The sequence below is a fragment of the Oncorhynchus kisutch genome, linkage group LG13 (genome assembly GCF_002021735.2).
Source record: "Oncorhynchus kisutch isolate 150728-3 linkage group LG13, Okis_V2, whole genome shotgun sequence".
NCBI lineage: Eukaryota > Metazoa > Chordata > Actinopteri > Salmoniformes > Salmonidae > Oncorhynchus > Oncorhynchus kisutch.
Genome location: NC_034186.2, coordinates 30,670,092 through 30,686,567, shown reverse-complemented (window position 1 = coordinate 30,686,567; position 16,476 = coordinate 30,670,092). Strand labels below are relative to the sequence as shown.

At 42.5% G+C, this 16,476-nt stretch overlaps 1 protein-coding gene across 1 annotated transcript in view; it reads right to left on the bottom strand.

Moving 5' to 3' along the window:
• Nucleotides 1-16,303, bottom strand: part of rnf11b (ring finger protein 11b) — a 32,633-nt gene extending 16,330 nt beyond the window's left edge. The window contains exon 1 of the mRNA XM_020499128.2: nucleotides 15,776-16,303. Within this exon, the coding sequence (XP_020354717.1) occupies nucleotides 15,776-15,898 (123 nt within the window). The 5' untranslated portion in view covers nucleotides 15,899-16,303. The remainder of the gene's footprint in view (nucleotides 1-15,775) is intronic.
• Between the last annotated feature and the right edge of the window lie 173 nt (nucleotides 16,304-16,476).

Sequence of the window (16,476 nt, the reverse complement as noted above, 5' to 3'; positions counted from 1 at the left end):
ACAACCAGCCTGAAAACAATGACCAGTAGAATCTGCAGTCATTTTCATTATTCTTAGCAATGATTTAGGAATCCTTTTGAGTAAGTTTTAGCTAGGTTGCCAATTGAAATTGAACTTCAGTTCATGAAAATAAATAGCTAGCAAGCTACTATACCCTGTTTCCCAAAGCTAACGTTATAAGCAGCCAGCTAGTTTCATCTGGCTAGTGAGACTCTACCGGACCGGGTTATGAAGCTAGCCACAATAAGGACTAGGCACAATAGTGGAATTTGCGGTTTTCCTTTCAAATAAAATATGTCATTGACAGTGATGCAAATGAATACAAATAGTAGAAATATGCCAAACTGTTATTTTGAAAGCTAACCGCAAAGTCCACTATTGTGGCTAATCCTTATTTTGGCAAGCTTCACATAGATGGGTATGACCACCATTAATCAAATAAGAACTGTCTCATAAATTAGGGTTATTTTAGATGAGGACACCTAGCTATATACTTAGCTAGCTAATTATAGCTACTGAAACAGATTGTCATTTTGCTATGTTTTTGTGGAAGAACATTGTTTGCATCCATGAGCTAGCTAGCTTTTTTTATGACCAGCACTATAGGTGCACGAGATAACTTTACCAGCATCAAAGCATACAAAGCATACGATACGAATCGTTGTGACATATGAAATACGAGTGATAGGGTAATCTATGTGTAAGAACTACATAAAAAATGTATGAACGTGTTCAATTATTATGTGACATGCAGTCATATTCAGGTCCTGATTGGTCAAATAGTGTTATTTGAGATGTATCTTTTATGACACGCAAAAACCCAAACTGGTTTCATAGAAATCCTGATTGAGAATGAAACGACTGAACAAATGAACAATGAAACAGCACAGCAAGTAAGTGAAAGAAATAGTTTTTTCATTATGTTTTACTGGTAATGGGGATATGTAAATGTATGTAAATGCTAACAAAATAACTTTTTGGTCAGTGTGGTGTGTGTGTAACCTTTATTTAACTAGGCAAGTCAGTTAAGAACAAATTCCTATTTACAATGATGGCCTGGACGACGCTGGGCCAATTGGGCGCCGCCCTATGGGACTCCCAATCACAGTCGGATGTGATACAGCCTGGATTCGAACCAGGGACTGTAGCGACGCCTCTTGCACTGAGATGCAGTGCCTTAGACCGCTGCGTCCATGTGTGTTAACTATTTAACTGTACTAGAATGCTTAAAAGGCCCCCCCAAAAATGTTATATCGGTTATTGGTATTGGTTTATTTTTGGCAAGGAAAATATCGGATATCGGTATCGGCTAAAAATGTCATATCGGTGCATCACTAAGCCAGACTGTAGACCATATTGACCTGTGGTATAGTTAGCGCACGTTAAAGCGTAATGCATAAGGCAAGTACCAAAACACCTTGATATAGTGGAGGCGCATGCTAGGAGATGAGGAAATTTAGCTAGGATGGAAGAAAATATATAGTCAAACCAGCAAAAGGGCAAATGTAAACCTGGGAGAAAACGCATCACCCTCCCCTGTGCCCAATAATGGCAATGTTTTAAAGCTAATTTCCTGCGATTATACACATTTTGCCTTGGCTTATGCAGTGTAGAATTAAAGATGGCGCTGATAGACATGGCCGCTCTGTTTGTAGCTACTAAGCCACTTTTGTAATATATATATTTTTGGTAATTTCTGGTAATTTTTAGCCCCGAACGTTTTTTTGCGTTATTACATACAGCCGGAAATAACTTTTGGAAATCAGAGCGGTGGTAACTAACTAGCATTTTGATTAGAAATATGACTTCCTGAATTGGATCCTTTGTTACTACCCTCCAAGGTGATTTAACTTGTCCCAGAGGCTGCTCCAAGATGCCGCCGGCAGAGAAGTAGTATTCAGAGTGGACTTTTAGTCTGACTCAGGAGGCGTGCACACCATCCACCACTACAGAGCATACTACTCACTAATGTTCAGTGAAAGGCCTGATTACCAACAACGATGAGCCTACAGGGAGGAGGTGAGGGCCATGGCGGAGTGCTGCCAGGAAAATAAACACATCACTGGGTGCACAGTGCCTGACCTCCAGAACATCTACAGCACCTGGTGTCACAGGAAGGCCAAGGAAATCATCAAGGACCTCAGCCACCCGAGCCACAGCCTGTTCACCCCGCTATCTTCCAGAACGCGAGGTCAGAACAGGTATATCAAAGCTGGGACAGAGAGACTGAAAACAGCTTCAATCTTCAAGGCCATCAGACTGCCGACCTCCACTCAGTACCCTGCCCTGAACTTAGTCACTGTCACCAGCTGGGGTACCACCAGGTTACTCAACCCTGCACCTTAGAGGCTGCTGCCCTATGTACATAGAATTACTGGTCACTTTAATAATGGAACACTGGTCACTTTAATAATGTTTACATACTGTTTTACACATTTCATATGTATATACGGTATTCTATTCAAGGCCATCCTCTTTAACTATTGCTGCACAGATACTATTCTATCCTACATATTATTCAGATATACTACATATTATATCCACATACTGTCCATAATGTCTATACATCCCATACACATACACACACGCACACACACACACACATCTCGTCCTAATATTTCTATATTTCTTAATTCCATTATTTTACTTTTAGATGTGTGTATTGTTAGATATTACTACACTGTTGGAGCTAGGAACATAAGCATTTCGCTACACCCGCAATAACATCTGCTAAATACAGTATGTGTACGCGACCAATAAAATGTTATTTTATTTTATTCTTATGCTATCTGAGTGACTCAAACATAACAAAATTAATGGGGGCCCATGCCATGACATTTTGGGAATTTAAGATTCTCTTCATCAAAGTATCTTGTATATCTTGTGTCCCTTTATTTTGGTTATTTTTATTTTTATTTGGTGATTGTTAGTTCTCAAAGACTATAATTACATAGATACATTATCCTTTCTGCATACATTATATCTGGTTTTAGTCATTTGTTTACACAGAAAACGTTTTACCATCCTGAATTTTTAAGCAGCCCTCCGCTGCTAAATGAATATAGGCTGAACACTGGTAACTCTAAGGATAACACATGTGAAGAAGGGAGCAGATAGACAGACAGGGAGCCCATAGAGAGAGGGAGAGCGAAAGCTAGAGCAGAGTCACAGAGCAGCCCTATGTGCACTGCCAAGCCCTGGGCAGCCAGAGACTCTGCAGACAAGCAGACAATACTGGCTGCCAGCCTTCCCCCACAGACTCACTGGAGATACAGAGATACAGAGAGAGCGAGTGAGAGAGACAGAGAGCAAGAGAGAGAGAGAGGGCGAGACAGAGCGAGAGCGAGACAGAGCGAGAGAGACAGAGAGCAAGAGAGAGAGAGAGAGCGAGAGAGACAGAGAGCAAGAGAGAGAGAGAGCGAGACAGAGAGACAGAGAGCGAGAGAGAGAGAGAGCGAGACAGAGCGAGACAGAGCGAGACAGAGCGAGAGAGACAGAGAGCAAGAGAGAGAGAGAGAGCGAGAGAGACAGAGAGCAAGAGAGAGAGAGAGAGAGCGAGACAGAGCGAGAGAGAGACAGAGAGCGAGAGAGAGAGAGAGCGAGACAGAGCGAGAGAGACAGAGAGCAAGAGAGAGAGAGAGAGCGAGAGAGACAGAGAGCAAGAGAGAGAGAGAGCGAGACAGAGCGAGAGAGAGACAGAGCGAGAGAGAGACAGAGAGCGAGAGAGAGAGAGAGCGAGACAGAGCGAGAGAGAGACAGAGAGCAAGAGAGAGAGCGAGACAGAGCGAGAGAGAGAGCGAGAGAGAGAGAGAGAGCGAGACAGAGCGAGACAGAGCGAGAGAGAGACAGAGAGCAAGAGAGAGAGAGCGAGCGAGAGAGACAGAGAGCAAGAGAGAGAGAGAGCGAGAGAGCGAGAGAGAGACAGAGAGCAAGAGAGAGAGAGAGCACGAAAGAGACAGAGAGAGCGAGACAGAGAGAGCGAGACAGAGAGAGCGAGACAGAGCGAGCGAGACAGAGAGAGCGAGAAAGAGAGAGAAAGACAGAGCGAGCGAGACAGAGAGAGCGAGAAAGAGAGAGAAAGACAGAGAGAGCGAGAGAGAGAGAGGGAGAGCGAAAGCTAGAGCAGAGTCACAGAGCAGCCCTATGTGCACTGCCAAGCCCTGGGCAGCCAGAGACTCAGCAGACAAGCAGACAATACTGGCTGCCAGCCTTCCCCCACAGACTCACTGGAGATACAGAGATACAGAGAGAGCGAGTGAGAGAGACAGAGAGCAAGAGAGAGAGAGAGAGGGCGAGACAGAGCGAGAGAGAGCGATACAGAGCGAGAGAGACAGAGAGCAAGAGAGAGAGAGAGAGCGAGAGAGACAGAGAGCAAGAGAGAGAGAGAGCGAGACCGAGCGAGAGAGAGACAGAGAGCGAGAGAGAGAGAGAGCGAGACAGAGCGAGAGAGAGACAGAGAGCAAGAGAGAGAGCGAGACAGAGCGAGAGAGAGAGAGAGCGAGACAGAGCGAGACAGAGCGAGAGAGAGACAGAGAGCAAGAGAGAGAGAGCGAGCGAGACAGAGAGCAAGAGAGAGAGAGAGCGAGAGAGCAAGAGAGAGAGAGAGCGAGAGAGAGAGCACGAAAGAGACAGAGAGAGCGAGACAGAGAGAGCGAGACAGAGAGAGCGAGACAGAGAGAGCGAGACAGAGAGAGCGAGACAGAGCGAGCGAGACAGAGAGAGCGAGAAAGAGAGAGAAAGACAGAGAGAGCGAGAGAGAAACTCCCATATCTACTGGGTGAAATACCAGTGTAACATCACAGCAGCAAGATTTTGACCTGTTTCCACAAGAAAAGTGCAACCAGTGAAGAACAAACACCATTGTAAATACAACCCATATTTATGTTTATTTATTTTAACCATTTGCACATCTTACAATACTGTTGTAACGATGTGCGAGACCGAGAGAGAGCGAGCGAGACAGAGAGAGGGCGTGGGTCTGTTCCTCTTCTACCATCCACTCCCCCACCCTTCAACTCAGACAAACAGGCATACAGATGCGCCCTCTCAGCCTGCAGTAGGAGTTCCAGGCCCTGTAATCTCCAGACAGACACAGGCAAGCAGCAACTGCCACTACCTCAGTGGCTTCCTTCAGGGGACAAACAATGGAAGGCTCTGCTGGCTGCCTGAACTGCTGAGCCCCATCTGAGGGCACTGAAGCACAGCCCTGGAGATGCACAGCAACACACACACACACACACACACACACACACACACACACACACACACACACACACACACACACACACACACACACACACACACACACACACACACACACACACACACACACACACTTCCCTGAAGGAAGCCACTGAGGGAGTGGCTGTGTCCCTGTGGCCACTAGCCTGCGTCTGTGTGGAGACTACAGGCACGTCCAAGTCTCGGTTGATATGGGAAGCAGTGAAAGAGAATGTCTGATGACAGAGATTTCTCTTCAGCCTGTTTTCAAACAGCAATGTCATCAGTGATGCAAAGAGTTAGATGCTGCTTTCACAACTAAAATCTTCAGTGGTTTCCTGAGGAATAAACAAAACAAGGCCTTCTACAATAGGCAGCATGACTTTGCATTATTCCCTTTGAAAACAACAGAAGAAACTGTAGCCCTCGCTGTGAAATCTTAGCCGTCAGTCTGGCGCTCCTCAGAGCAACCAAGTCATTCGTTTAACCTGCAAACACTATAGTGTACACCCTTGTAGTGTATAATGACACAACAGGGGAGAAAAACCTGAACATCAATGGATGTTGTGTTACATTTTCTCACAGGAAAGCCTGTAACTGTCAGATTAGTCATATCACATCAGGGTTGTTCCATGTCATTTCAGCAAGCCATGACATCCACCATCTCAGATTGTTCTGAAATCGTTTCTGTAGTTAAAAACAGATGAGCATTCCTGCAACATTATTTTGTTGAAATGTAATTTGAACTGAGAAATTAAGCTAATTGATTGCACCATATGTAACATTGTATTCATACAGCATATAACATCCGAGTTGGATCCCAAAACATTCACTAGTTAGGTATCCATCCAATTTGCAACATATTTTAATGAAAATATATATATTTTTTAATAAATAAATAAAAACACGAAGAAAATATGCACATTTTCCCACCAGTGGTGTGTTTCCACCAAATGGACTTGTGGATAAAAATCACCGTGATGACGTAGTGCAAACAAAATGCACTTTTTTTTTGCTTAAGTTTTTATGTACAGGATAAAAATCTAAAGTTCAATGTGTTTCCATCGCATTTTCAACTCTATCTACCATTAAATAGCAAATGTGCTTACTGGTCTTGCCACGAGTGGTCTAAGAAACAGCTCGCAGATACAGTTTGGGTAGGCTAGTCTACATGATGAGATTATTATGGATAAGAGCCAAAACATTTTTACTTGTCAAAATGCAGTCAAGCATCAATCATGTCACTAGAATAATACCCTAGATATTTATTGGAAAGGAGCATCAAGATCACTGTGGACTTTCACCACCCTGTAAAGTTCATCATAAGTTACAGTGGCCTTACGAAAGTATTCACCCCCCATGGCATTTTTCCTATTTTGTTGCCTTACAACCTGGAATTAAAATAGATTTTTGGGGGGTTTGTTTCATTTGATTTACACAACAATGCCTACCACTTTAAAGATGCTAAATATTTTTTATAAATAAGTCAAAATAACAGAAAACTTTGAGTGTGCATATTTATTCACCCGGCCAAAGTCAATACTTTGTAGAGCCACCTTTTGCGGCAATTACAGCTGCAAGTCTCTTGGGGTATGTCTCTATAAGCTTGGCACATCTAGCCACTGGGATTTTTGCCCATTCTTCAAGGCAAAACTACTCCAGCTCCTTCAAGTTGGATAGGTTCTCCTGGTGTACAGCAATCTTTAAGTCATACCACATATTCTCAATTGGATTGTCTCAAATCTCTGGAAGACTGAAACAGGTTTCCCTCTAGAATTTCTCTGTATTTAACGCCATCCATCAGTCCTTCAATTCTGACCAGATTCCCAGTCCCTGCCGATGAAAAACATCCCCACAGCATGATGCTGCCACCACCATGCTGTGGGGATAGTGTTCTTGGGGTGATGAAAGGTGTTGGGTTTGCTCCAGACATAGCGTTTTCCTTGATGGCCAGAAAGCTCAATTTTAGTCTCATCTGACCAGAGTACCTTCTTCCATATGTTTGGGGTGTCTCCCACATGACGTTTGGCGAACACCAAGCGTGTTTGCTTATTTTTTTCTTTAAGCAATGGCTTTTTTCTGGACACTCTTCCGTAAAGCCCAGCTCTGTGGAGTGCACAGCTTAAAGTGGTCCAATGAACAGCTACTCCAATCGCCGCTGTGGAGCTTTGCAGCTCCTTCAGGGGTATCTTTGGTCTCTTTGTTGCCGCTCTGATTAATGCCCTCCTTGCCTGGGCTGAGTTTCGGTGGGCGGCCCTCTCTTGGCAGGTTTGTTGTGGTGCCATATTCTTTCCATTTTTTAATAATGGATTTAAATGGTGCTCTGTGGGATGTTCAAAGTTTCAGATATTTTTTTATAACCCAAACCTGATCTGTACTTCTCCACAACTTTGTCCCTGACCTGTTTGGAGAGCTTCTTGGTCTTCATGGTGCCGCTTGCTTGGTGGTGCCCCTTGCTTAGTGGTGTTGCAGACTCTGGGGCCTTTCAGAACAGGTGCATATATATACTGAGATCATGTGAAATTAAATAAAGTCCACCTGTGTGCAATCTAATAAATTATGTGACTTCTGAAGGTAATTGGTTGCACCAGATCTTATTTAGGGGCTTCATAGCAAAGGGGGTGAATACATATGTACGCAACCATTTTCTGTTTTTTTTTGTATAATTAAAAAAATGTCACTTCACCAATTTGGACTATTTTGTGTATGTCCATTACATGAAATCCAAATAAAAATACATTTAAAATTACAGGTTGTAATGCAAATTTTTGGGGAAAAATGCCAAGAGGGATGAATACTTTTGCAAGGCACTGTATTTTCTCTGTAGCCTAATAAACTGTATGGTTTCCCGATTCGCAGAGGGAGGACCTCACACAATATCATGTGACTCCAAATTGACATTGATATGATGGATATTATATCAATATATGCGCATAAAGGCTTTTCCACTGCTATTTCTCGCATAATTAATTTTACCGACACAAAAAGATCCCACCATGTTGAACGAACAAATGATCTGTCAGCATTTTAAAAATTTGTACCGAAACGCCTCGTTCAATCACAGCTGTCTTGATTTTTTTTTATCGATAGATTGCTTACAGGGTAAGGAAACCAATGTAATTTTGTAATTTGGATGAAAAATATCACTTTAACATTTGGTGGGGGAGAGACTTAAAATAAAATAATCTAATAGCAGAAACAGCATCTAGTGGTCAGAACCTGGTAATAGCAGGATGTAGGATGGGACATAAACATTCAACAACTAATTTCGCTGAACAGGGGGAAAAAAACCCAATCACCAAATTCACTGAGAATACGTTTCATAGGATGAAGAAATAATACTCTGAGCCGCAGCTCCATACTACTTGTCATACATACTGAAACGGAAACTATACAATCGTTGTCGATTTGGGATTGGCGTCTTTGTTATTGTTCAAATTTTTCTGGGTCCAAATTGGATGTCATGTACTATATTTATTGAATATTATATGAATCCTATCATTTTAAAATACCCAAATTGCAATCAATTAGCTTAATTTCTCAGAGTTCAAATGATATTTCAACAAAATAATGTTGCAGGAATGCTAATCTAACCTGTTTCTAACTACATTAACAATTTCAGAACAATCTGAGATGGTGGGTCCTCTTTCTTGTGCTTTTTAAGGTAGAAATGACCCATTATTCTATCAGTACAGCTAAACGCCACATCATAAACCAAATATGAACAAATGTTGCCACTGAAACATTTGTTTACATATGCCCCCCTCCAAGTTACCCCCACTCAAGCCCCCCAACATGTCGCCTCAGTCACTAGCACTTACGGGAGCTAGAGGTATGAAGGGGGAAACAGTTGGTTATCTCAATGGGGAAGGTTAAACAAACAAGTGTATATCTAACAGCCAATCAGAGCCTGAAACAGTCAGAGTAGTAACAGGCTGAACCAGTGCAGAGTTGTTCTACATACAGCAGTACAGTAAGGAGACCTGGGGATCTCTCAAACAGGAACAGTAAACACACTCTACTGGCTGACCGACTGGCCCCATGTTGGTCAAGGCTGGCCTGGCTGACAAAGGCCTGTTTGTTTGTCCTTTGTCAGTTAGTTCTGACGTAACATTTAAATATATAATTTGGGAACGCCACAATGTTGTAATGCCTCCAGATTACAGTCAGTCTTACTCACGTCTTTTCGAAGGAACATGTCCTTCATTGTGTTCACATTTGAAGAATGTACAATACAGGCATGATAACCTATAACCCCTATATCTAGCCTGTTCAACCTCTCTTTCGTATCGTCTGAAATTCCCAAAGATTGGAAAGCTGCCGCGGTCATCCCCCTCTTCAAAGGGGGTGACACTCTAGACCCAAACTGCTACAAACCTATATCTATCCTACCTATTCTTTCTAAGGTCTTCGAAAGCCAAGTTTACAAACAGATTACTGAACATTTCGAAACCCACCATACCTTCTCCGCTATGCAATCTGGTTTCAGAGCTGGTCATGGGTGCACCTCAGCCACGCTCAAGGTTCTAAACAACATCATAACCGCCATCGATAAGAGACATTACTGTGCAGCCGTATTCATCGACCTGGCCAAGGCTTTCGACTCTGTCAATCACAACATTCTTATTGGCAGACTCGACAGCCTTGGTTTCTCAAATGATTGCCTCGCCTGGTTTACCAACTACTTCTCTGATAGAGTTCAGTGTGTCAAATCGGAGGGCCTGTTGTCTGGACCTCTGACAGTCTCTATGGGTGTGCCACAGGGTTCAATTCTCGGGCCGACTCTCTTTTCTGTATACATCAATGATGTTGCTCTTGCTGCTGGTGATTCTCTGATCCACCTCTATGCAGACGACACCATTCTGTATACTTCTGGCCCCTCCTTGGACACTGTTTTAACTAACCTCCAGACAAGCTTCAATGCCATACAACTCTCCTTCCGTGGCCTCCAACTGCTCTTAAACGCAAGTAAAACTAAATGTATGCTTTTCAATCGATAGCTACCCGCACCTGCTCGCCCGTCCAGCATCACTACTCTGGACGGCTCTGACTTAGAATACGTGGACAACTACAAATACCTGGGTGTCTGGTTAGACTGTAAACTCTTCTTCCAGACTCACATTAAGCATCTCCAATCCAAAATTAAATCTAGAATCGGCTTCCTATATCGCAACAAAGCATCCTTCACTCATGCTGCCAAACATACCCTCGTAAAACTGACCATCCTACCGATCTTCGACTTCGGTGATGTCATCTATAAAATTGCCTCCAACACTCTACTCAACAAACTGGATGCAGTCTATCACAGTGCCATCCGTTTTGTCACCAAAGCCCCATACACTACCCACCATTGCGACCTGTACGCTCTCGTTGGTTGGCCCGCGCTTCATACTTGTCGCCAAACCCACTGGCTACAAGTTATCTATAAGTCTCTGCTAGGTAAAGCCCCGCCTTATCTCAGCTCACTGGTCACCATAGCAGCACCCACTCGTAGCACGCGCTCCAACAGGTATATCTCACTGGTCACCCCCAAAGCCAATTCCTCCTTTGGTCGTCTTTCCTTCCAGTTCTCTGCTGCCCATGACTGGAACAAATTGCAAAAATCTCTGAAGCTGGAGACTCACATCTCCCTCACTAGCTTTAAACACCAGCTGTCAGAGCATTTTACAGATCACTGCACCTGTACTTAGCCTATCTGTGAAAAGCCCATCTATCTACCTACCTCATCCCCATACTGGTATTTATTTATTTATTTTGCTCCTTTGCACCCCAATATCTCTACCTGCACATTCATCTTCTGCCGATCTACCATTCCAGTGTTTAATTGCTATATTGTAATTACTTCGCCACCATGGCCTATTTATTTCCTTAACATACCTCATTTGCACTTACTGTATATAGACTTTTTGTTTTCTTTTGTTCTACTGTATTATTGACTGTATGTTTTGTTTATTCCTTGTGTAACTCTGTGTTGTTGAATGTGTTGAATTGCTACGCTTTATCTTGGCCAGGTCACAGTTGCAAATGAGAACTTGTTCTCAACTAGCCTACCTGGTTAAATAAAGGTGAAATAAAATAAAATAAAAATAAGTATATTTTGTCTTTGTACTGGATCATTTGAGGAGAGTCGTTTCTCTTGAAGCATACCATAAAATGTGATTTCCACTAGAAGAAAACCAGTCCCAGTTGCCAGAGCCTGGGATAAACATGTATCATTATACACAATAAGATACTTTATTGCAAATCAACAATGTTAGACAGGACACACTGTGCAAGACGGTGCAGTACAACAGGGAAACAAGAGTACACTAATACTGATCTCTTTTTGCATCTCCTATCCTCAAGCATTTCTATGGAAGCACAGCCAGGCAAGTGAGCAGAGACAGCTGGTTCACTGTGGGAGTGGGAGACCAAGGATCTGCAGGTGAACCAGGTACCAGAGCAGCTCCACACAAAAACGGTCGGTCACATCTGAGGAATTCACTGGTGAGGAATTATTATTTTAAATGATCCCCATATTTTCCTTTCACTATTGGTACAGCGGTGTGAATGTGAGTGTCTTAAACATTGTGAAGTCAGCATCTATTCCAATCGAAGCATTGTTTTCATTGCTTTCTTGACCTCTGCCTTCACTAGCTCACCTTTCTCTCCCGCCAGCAGTAGGTCTGACAGTTCATTAGACCGCCCCTCCAAAGCAAAAACGTTCCCTCTTCACAGCCCGAACTGAGCTTGCTGGCTCAAAGCAAAACGTTGACCAGACTTCCATTCACCAGAGCAGTGACTGTGATACAGGTTCTCTCCTCCTTTTGCCTCCAATTCTTTCCTCCAGGCCTCATGACACCTCTGAGGGGAGATTTAGTGTTAGTTCTCAGTCCAGGCCAGCACACGCTGCTGGTAAGTCTTAGATCATGCTCTCCCCTCCAGCCCTGGCTGTGACAGGAAGGCAGCCTTTTCAATGTCTGCAAGGTTTTCAATCCAATGAGGTCAAACCATAAAACACACTGACAACAGGATAATTGCCATTGTGCTGGACTGAATATGATCAATAAAATAGGATAATGGCCTTTGAGCTAGACTGAATATGATCAATAAAAGAAGGCATCTGCTCTATCATTGGGTGAGGAGGTAAATAGACCTCGGATTAGTCATGTCAGGAAACTTGATGACAGTAGCTACAGTGGTGGGACCTAGATATTCTTTACCACTCGGCCATCATATTTGCCACCAATGCTCCTTATAGGACATATCACTGCACTCTATATATACTCTTCTGTAAACTGTTAATCTCTGTATACTCGTTGCAAGACCCACTGGTTGATGCTCATTTATAAAATCCTCTTAGGCCTCATTCCCCTCTATCTGAGATATCTACTGCAGTCCTCATTCTCCACATACAACACCCGTTCTGCCAGTCACATTCTGTTAAAGGTCTCCAAAGCACACACATCCCTGGGTCGCTCCTCTTTTCAGTTCGCTGCAGCTAGCGACTGGAACGAGCTGCAACAAACACTCAAACTGGACAGTTTTATCTCAATCTCTTCATTCAAACACTCAACCATGGACACTCTTACTGACAGTTGTGGCTGCTTTGTATGATGTATTGTTGTCTTTACCTTCTTGACATTTGGGCTGTTGACTTTGCCCAATGTTGTGTTGCTACCATGTTGTTGTCATGTTGTGTTGCTACCATGTTGTTGTCATGTTGTGTTGCTACCATGCTGTGTTGTCATGTTTTGCTGTTATGTTGTTGTCTTAGGTCTCTCTTTATGTAGTGTTGTGTCTCTCTTGTTGTGATGTGTGTTTTGTCCTATATTTATATTGTATTTATTTATTTTTTAAATCCCAGACTCCCGTCCCCAAAGGAGGCCTTTTGTCTTTTGGTACACCGTCATTGTAAATAAGAATTTGTTCTTAACTGGCTTGCCTAGTTAAATAAATAAATAAAAATAAAATATAAATATATATATATATATATAGCACACCCTGCCCCCCTTCACTCACACAGACGGGCAGTTATCTCTTCTGGCCCAGTCAGTCAGCACTCTCGCCAGCTGCTATCCAAATTACCACTAGCTCTGTACACCCTTACCTCTCACAACAGACTGCAGAGTAACACAGTAAATAATAGGGGAGCCTTCTTCCTCAGATCACCACGCAGTGGAGGGTGATGACAGTAACACAATCCCCCAATAAACATCTCCTTTGAGCTGGTAATCAAGGAGGATGTGTCAGTCTTGTTTATTAAGAAATTATTTACCAGAAAAGAAAAAAAGAAATTCAACATTATTGGTGTTTACAGCCTTACTGCTGGGCTGAGAACTGTAAAGGAATCAAATGGTATTTATTCCCACAACAACAACAAAAATCCTAGTCTAATATCAAGTGATTTCTTACATTACTTGCTTATTATATGCTACATTTTTGTCTAACCATAGCCTAGGTTAATTTGTAAATGTTACCAGTTTTCTACTCTGAAGGTTTGATGATTATAGACCTTTTCCATCAAAACTTAGTGCAACTGTGCAGCTGTTTAATGAAAATGGGCAAGAGAAGTGCAGCTCCAAGGCTCTCCAAACATACCAAGCATTGGCAGGTCTCTGTTTAAAAGAAGAAAGTGCAATCGAAAATGCTTGGCGAGTGCCCAAGGTAAATGTCTAAATTGGAAATGATGTGGGTCCTAAAGTAGATATCTGGCCTTCCTTTGCTCAAGCTATGGTTCAAACAAGACAGTTAGTGTTGAAAAATCCAACAAGAGCCTCAGCTGTTTAACCAGGATATTGCACAATGCGTCCTGCCATCCAGTCTGTTACTGGAAAATCAGCTCCAGACTGTTGAATTCCAGCCCTTCTTATTAATTCCTGATCCTGGACCCAAGGGACTCAAGTAAACGCTGAAATTCTGAGAAAATGATAGACGAGTGGTTTTCAGCAGAAAAACACAGTATCCGGGGTGTGTGAATCTGCATTTCTGTGCAAATGAGAGTAAAATTGGTTTGTTTTCTTTGTATTACGGGGTATAATCTGGACAGATGCCACTTAAGAGAGGCTGTTTTCCCTTGGCTTTTAAATGGCCTCATGGGTATTATAGGTCTTTGCATTTTGGTAAAATAAAAATGACTTATTCTGTTCTGTACTCCCTTATAATGTTGACATATGCAGTCAACTTCAGTTCTACCGGTTGGTAAATTGTTTGTAATGTCAATTTTTTAAGAACAAAGACATATTCTAAATGTAGATTAGTAGAAAATCTAAACAGATAAGTTATAAGGAAAATTACTTTTCAAAATGAGTTAGGTATGCGTCATCATGCAAGCTATGTGTATGATCAGACTTCGTGTTCTCTTGAACACGTCTTACAGTCTTGTACTACTCTGGTAAGTAGGCTCAAACTAATTAATGGATAATTCTGGTGTCACATGAGACCCGGAGACTATGGTGAAAGACTACCTACTCGGCCAAAGCTCTGGGAGTTGTGGAAGCTGACACCCATGTCAGCCATGGCCAGCCATGGCCATTGGAGACCTTTACTGGAAGGGTTCCGGCAGGGGGACTCCAGCTATCAAGATCTGTGTATAACATGCTTATCTTCACATTTGAGATAGGGAATTAACCTGGTGACACTCTTTCCTTCCTGGCTAAAGTCTTTCGTAACATGACCGACTTACAGAAAAGGAATCCATATTTGGATTATTATAATGACAATGACCTGCAACAACCTGGTCCAAAAGAAATTAGGGAGCACAAAGACTGCTGTTTTCTCATCAGCATTAGAGTTCAATCTGTGTTCTCCAATGTAGGCTTTTGCCATTGCCTGTATCAGGGAGTTTACAGGTTCTGAAGATCATTCTACTTTTGAAGTTATCTTTCTTTGTTGAGCTAAAAGCAAAGGTGGGTGCTTCTGTAGTCTTTGGTCTAGGCCTATTTCAAGTATATTTTTGGATTCTAGCTTGAGCTTAAAAAAACAGCCAGCTTTTGCCTCATCAATCCCTCAACACTTCAGACCATACACTTCATTCCAGGAGTATGATGAGCATCTCCAGGCTCTTTTTGCTGTAGTGTGTGACTACATGGCTGTTCTCATAAAATGCATTGCTAGATCATTTGCATCTCATGAGTCCCTTGGGTCAGTGTTCTGAGATGATGATATGTAATGAAGGAAGACATGATGGTCTGATAAAACTAAAGACTGCAGCAATAGTAAACTTGTCATTACACCCCTAAATCCTTGTAGAAATAGAACAAGATGATAATGTAAAAGGACAGCTAGTTGATGGTCGTGTGCAGCATTGATAAACAATGTAAGGCTGTGTGTGTATGTATACCTGCCATATCTCCCAGAGTCAGCTGGTTATTACTGTTTACATGAACATCTGAAAATCATAACTGGCTGGCAAGCTTGAGTGCTGTGTTTTTTTTTACTTCGGTTAGCCAGCTGCCAGCGCCACATAAAGGCAGCACCAAATTGTAATGTTCCTTCGCATGTCAAACCTTGAATTTATTTAAATACTGTATAGCTGGCCAGCAAGCTAACCAGTAGCTATTAGCTAATGACCTACCTGGTATGGTGGCGGTGGTTCCTGATCTGGATCTGCCCCATCACCATAACTAGCTCTATCCGATAGTGATTCATGAAGCAAGGAAATATCATCCGAGGTTGGAGATTTTAGACAATTCCCCATCTCCTCGACGTCAAACTCCTTATATCTTTGTCGCTTTGCAACGTCCACAGGCTACTTTTTCTAACCTTTCAGTCAAAATTCGCACCGTATGCTATCAATATTATGGGCTTCAACACATTGCAAATGATCTAACAAGCTACGAGAGCTGTGATGTTCAACAAAAACAAAACATCCCTACACAAAGAGCCTGGCTGGCCACCTAGCCAATGTACACCCTCAAACTGAAGTGATTTAGCGGTTGTTTGCTAGCTAGAACTCTCACAACGCCTGTGTGCAGGTTGAACGTAATAATGCTAAACACCTAATAGTTATTAATGCTCTAAAAACGGATTCTCATCTTCAGACTGAAGACCATTTGAAAGGGACTTTCCAGCCCCGTCAAACGCGGGGAAGGTAACGAACGTAGCAACATGAAACACCGCCCCTTGATGCACGGACCAATCAACTGCCATCTGTATTAAGGAAGCTCTCCACCATCTCACCAATCAGACCGTTGTTAAAAACATGATACATCATTATATTTGGTCATATTTAACATGAATTACAATGTAACAAGCAAGTATGTAGCTAAGTAAAGA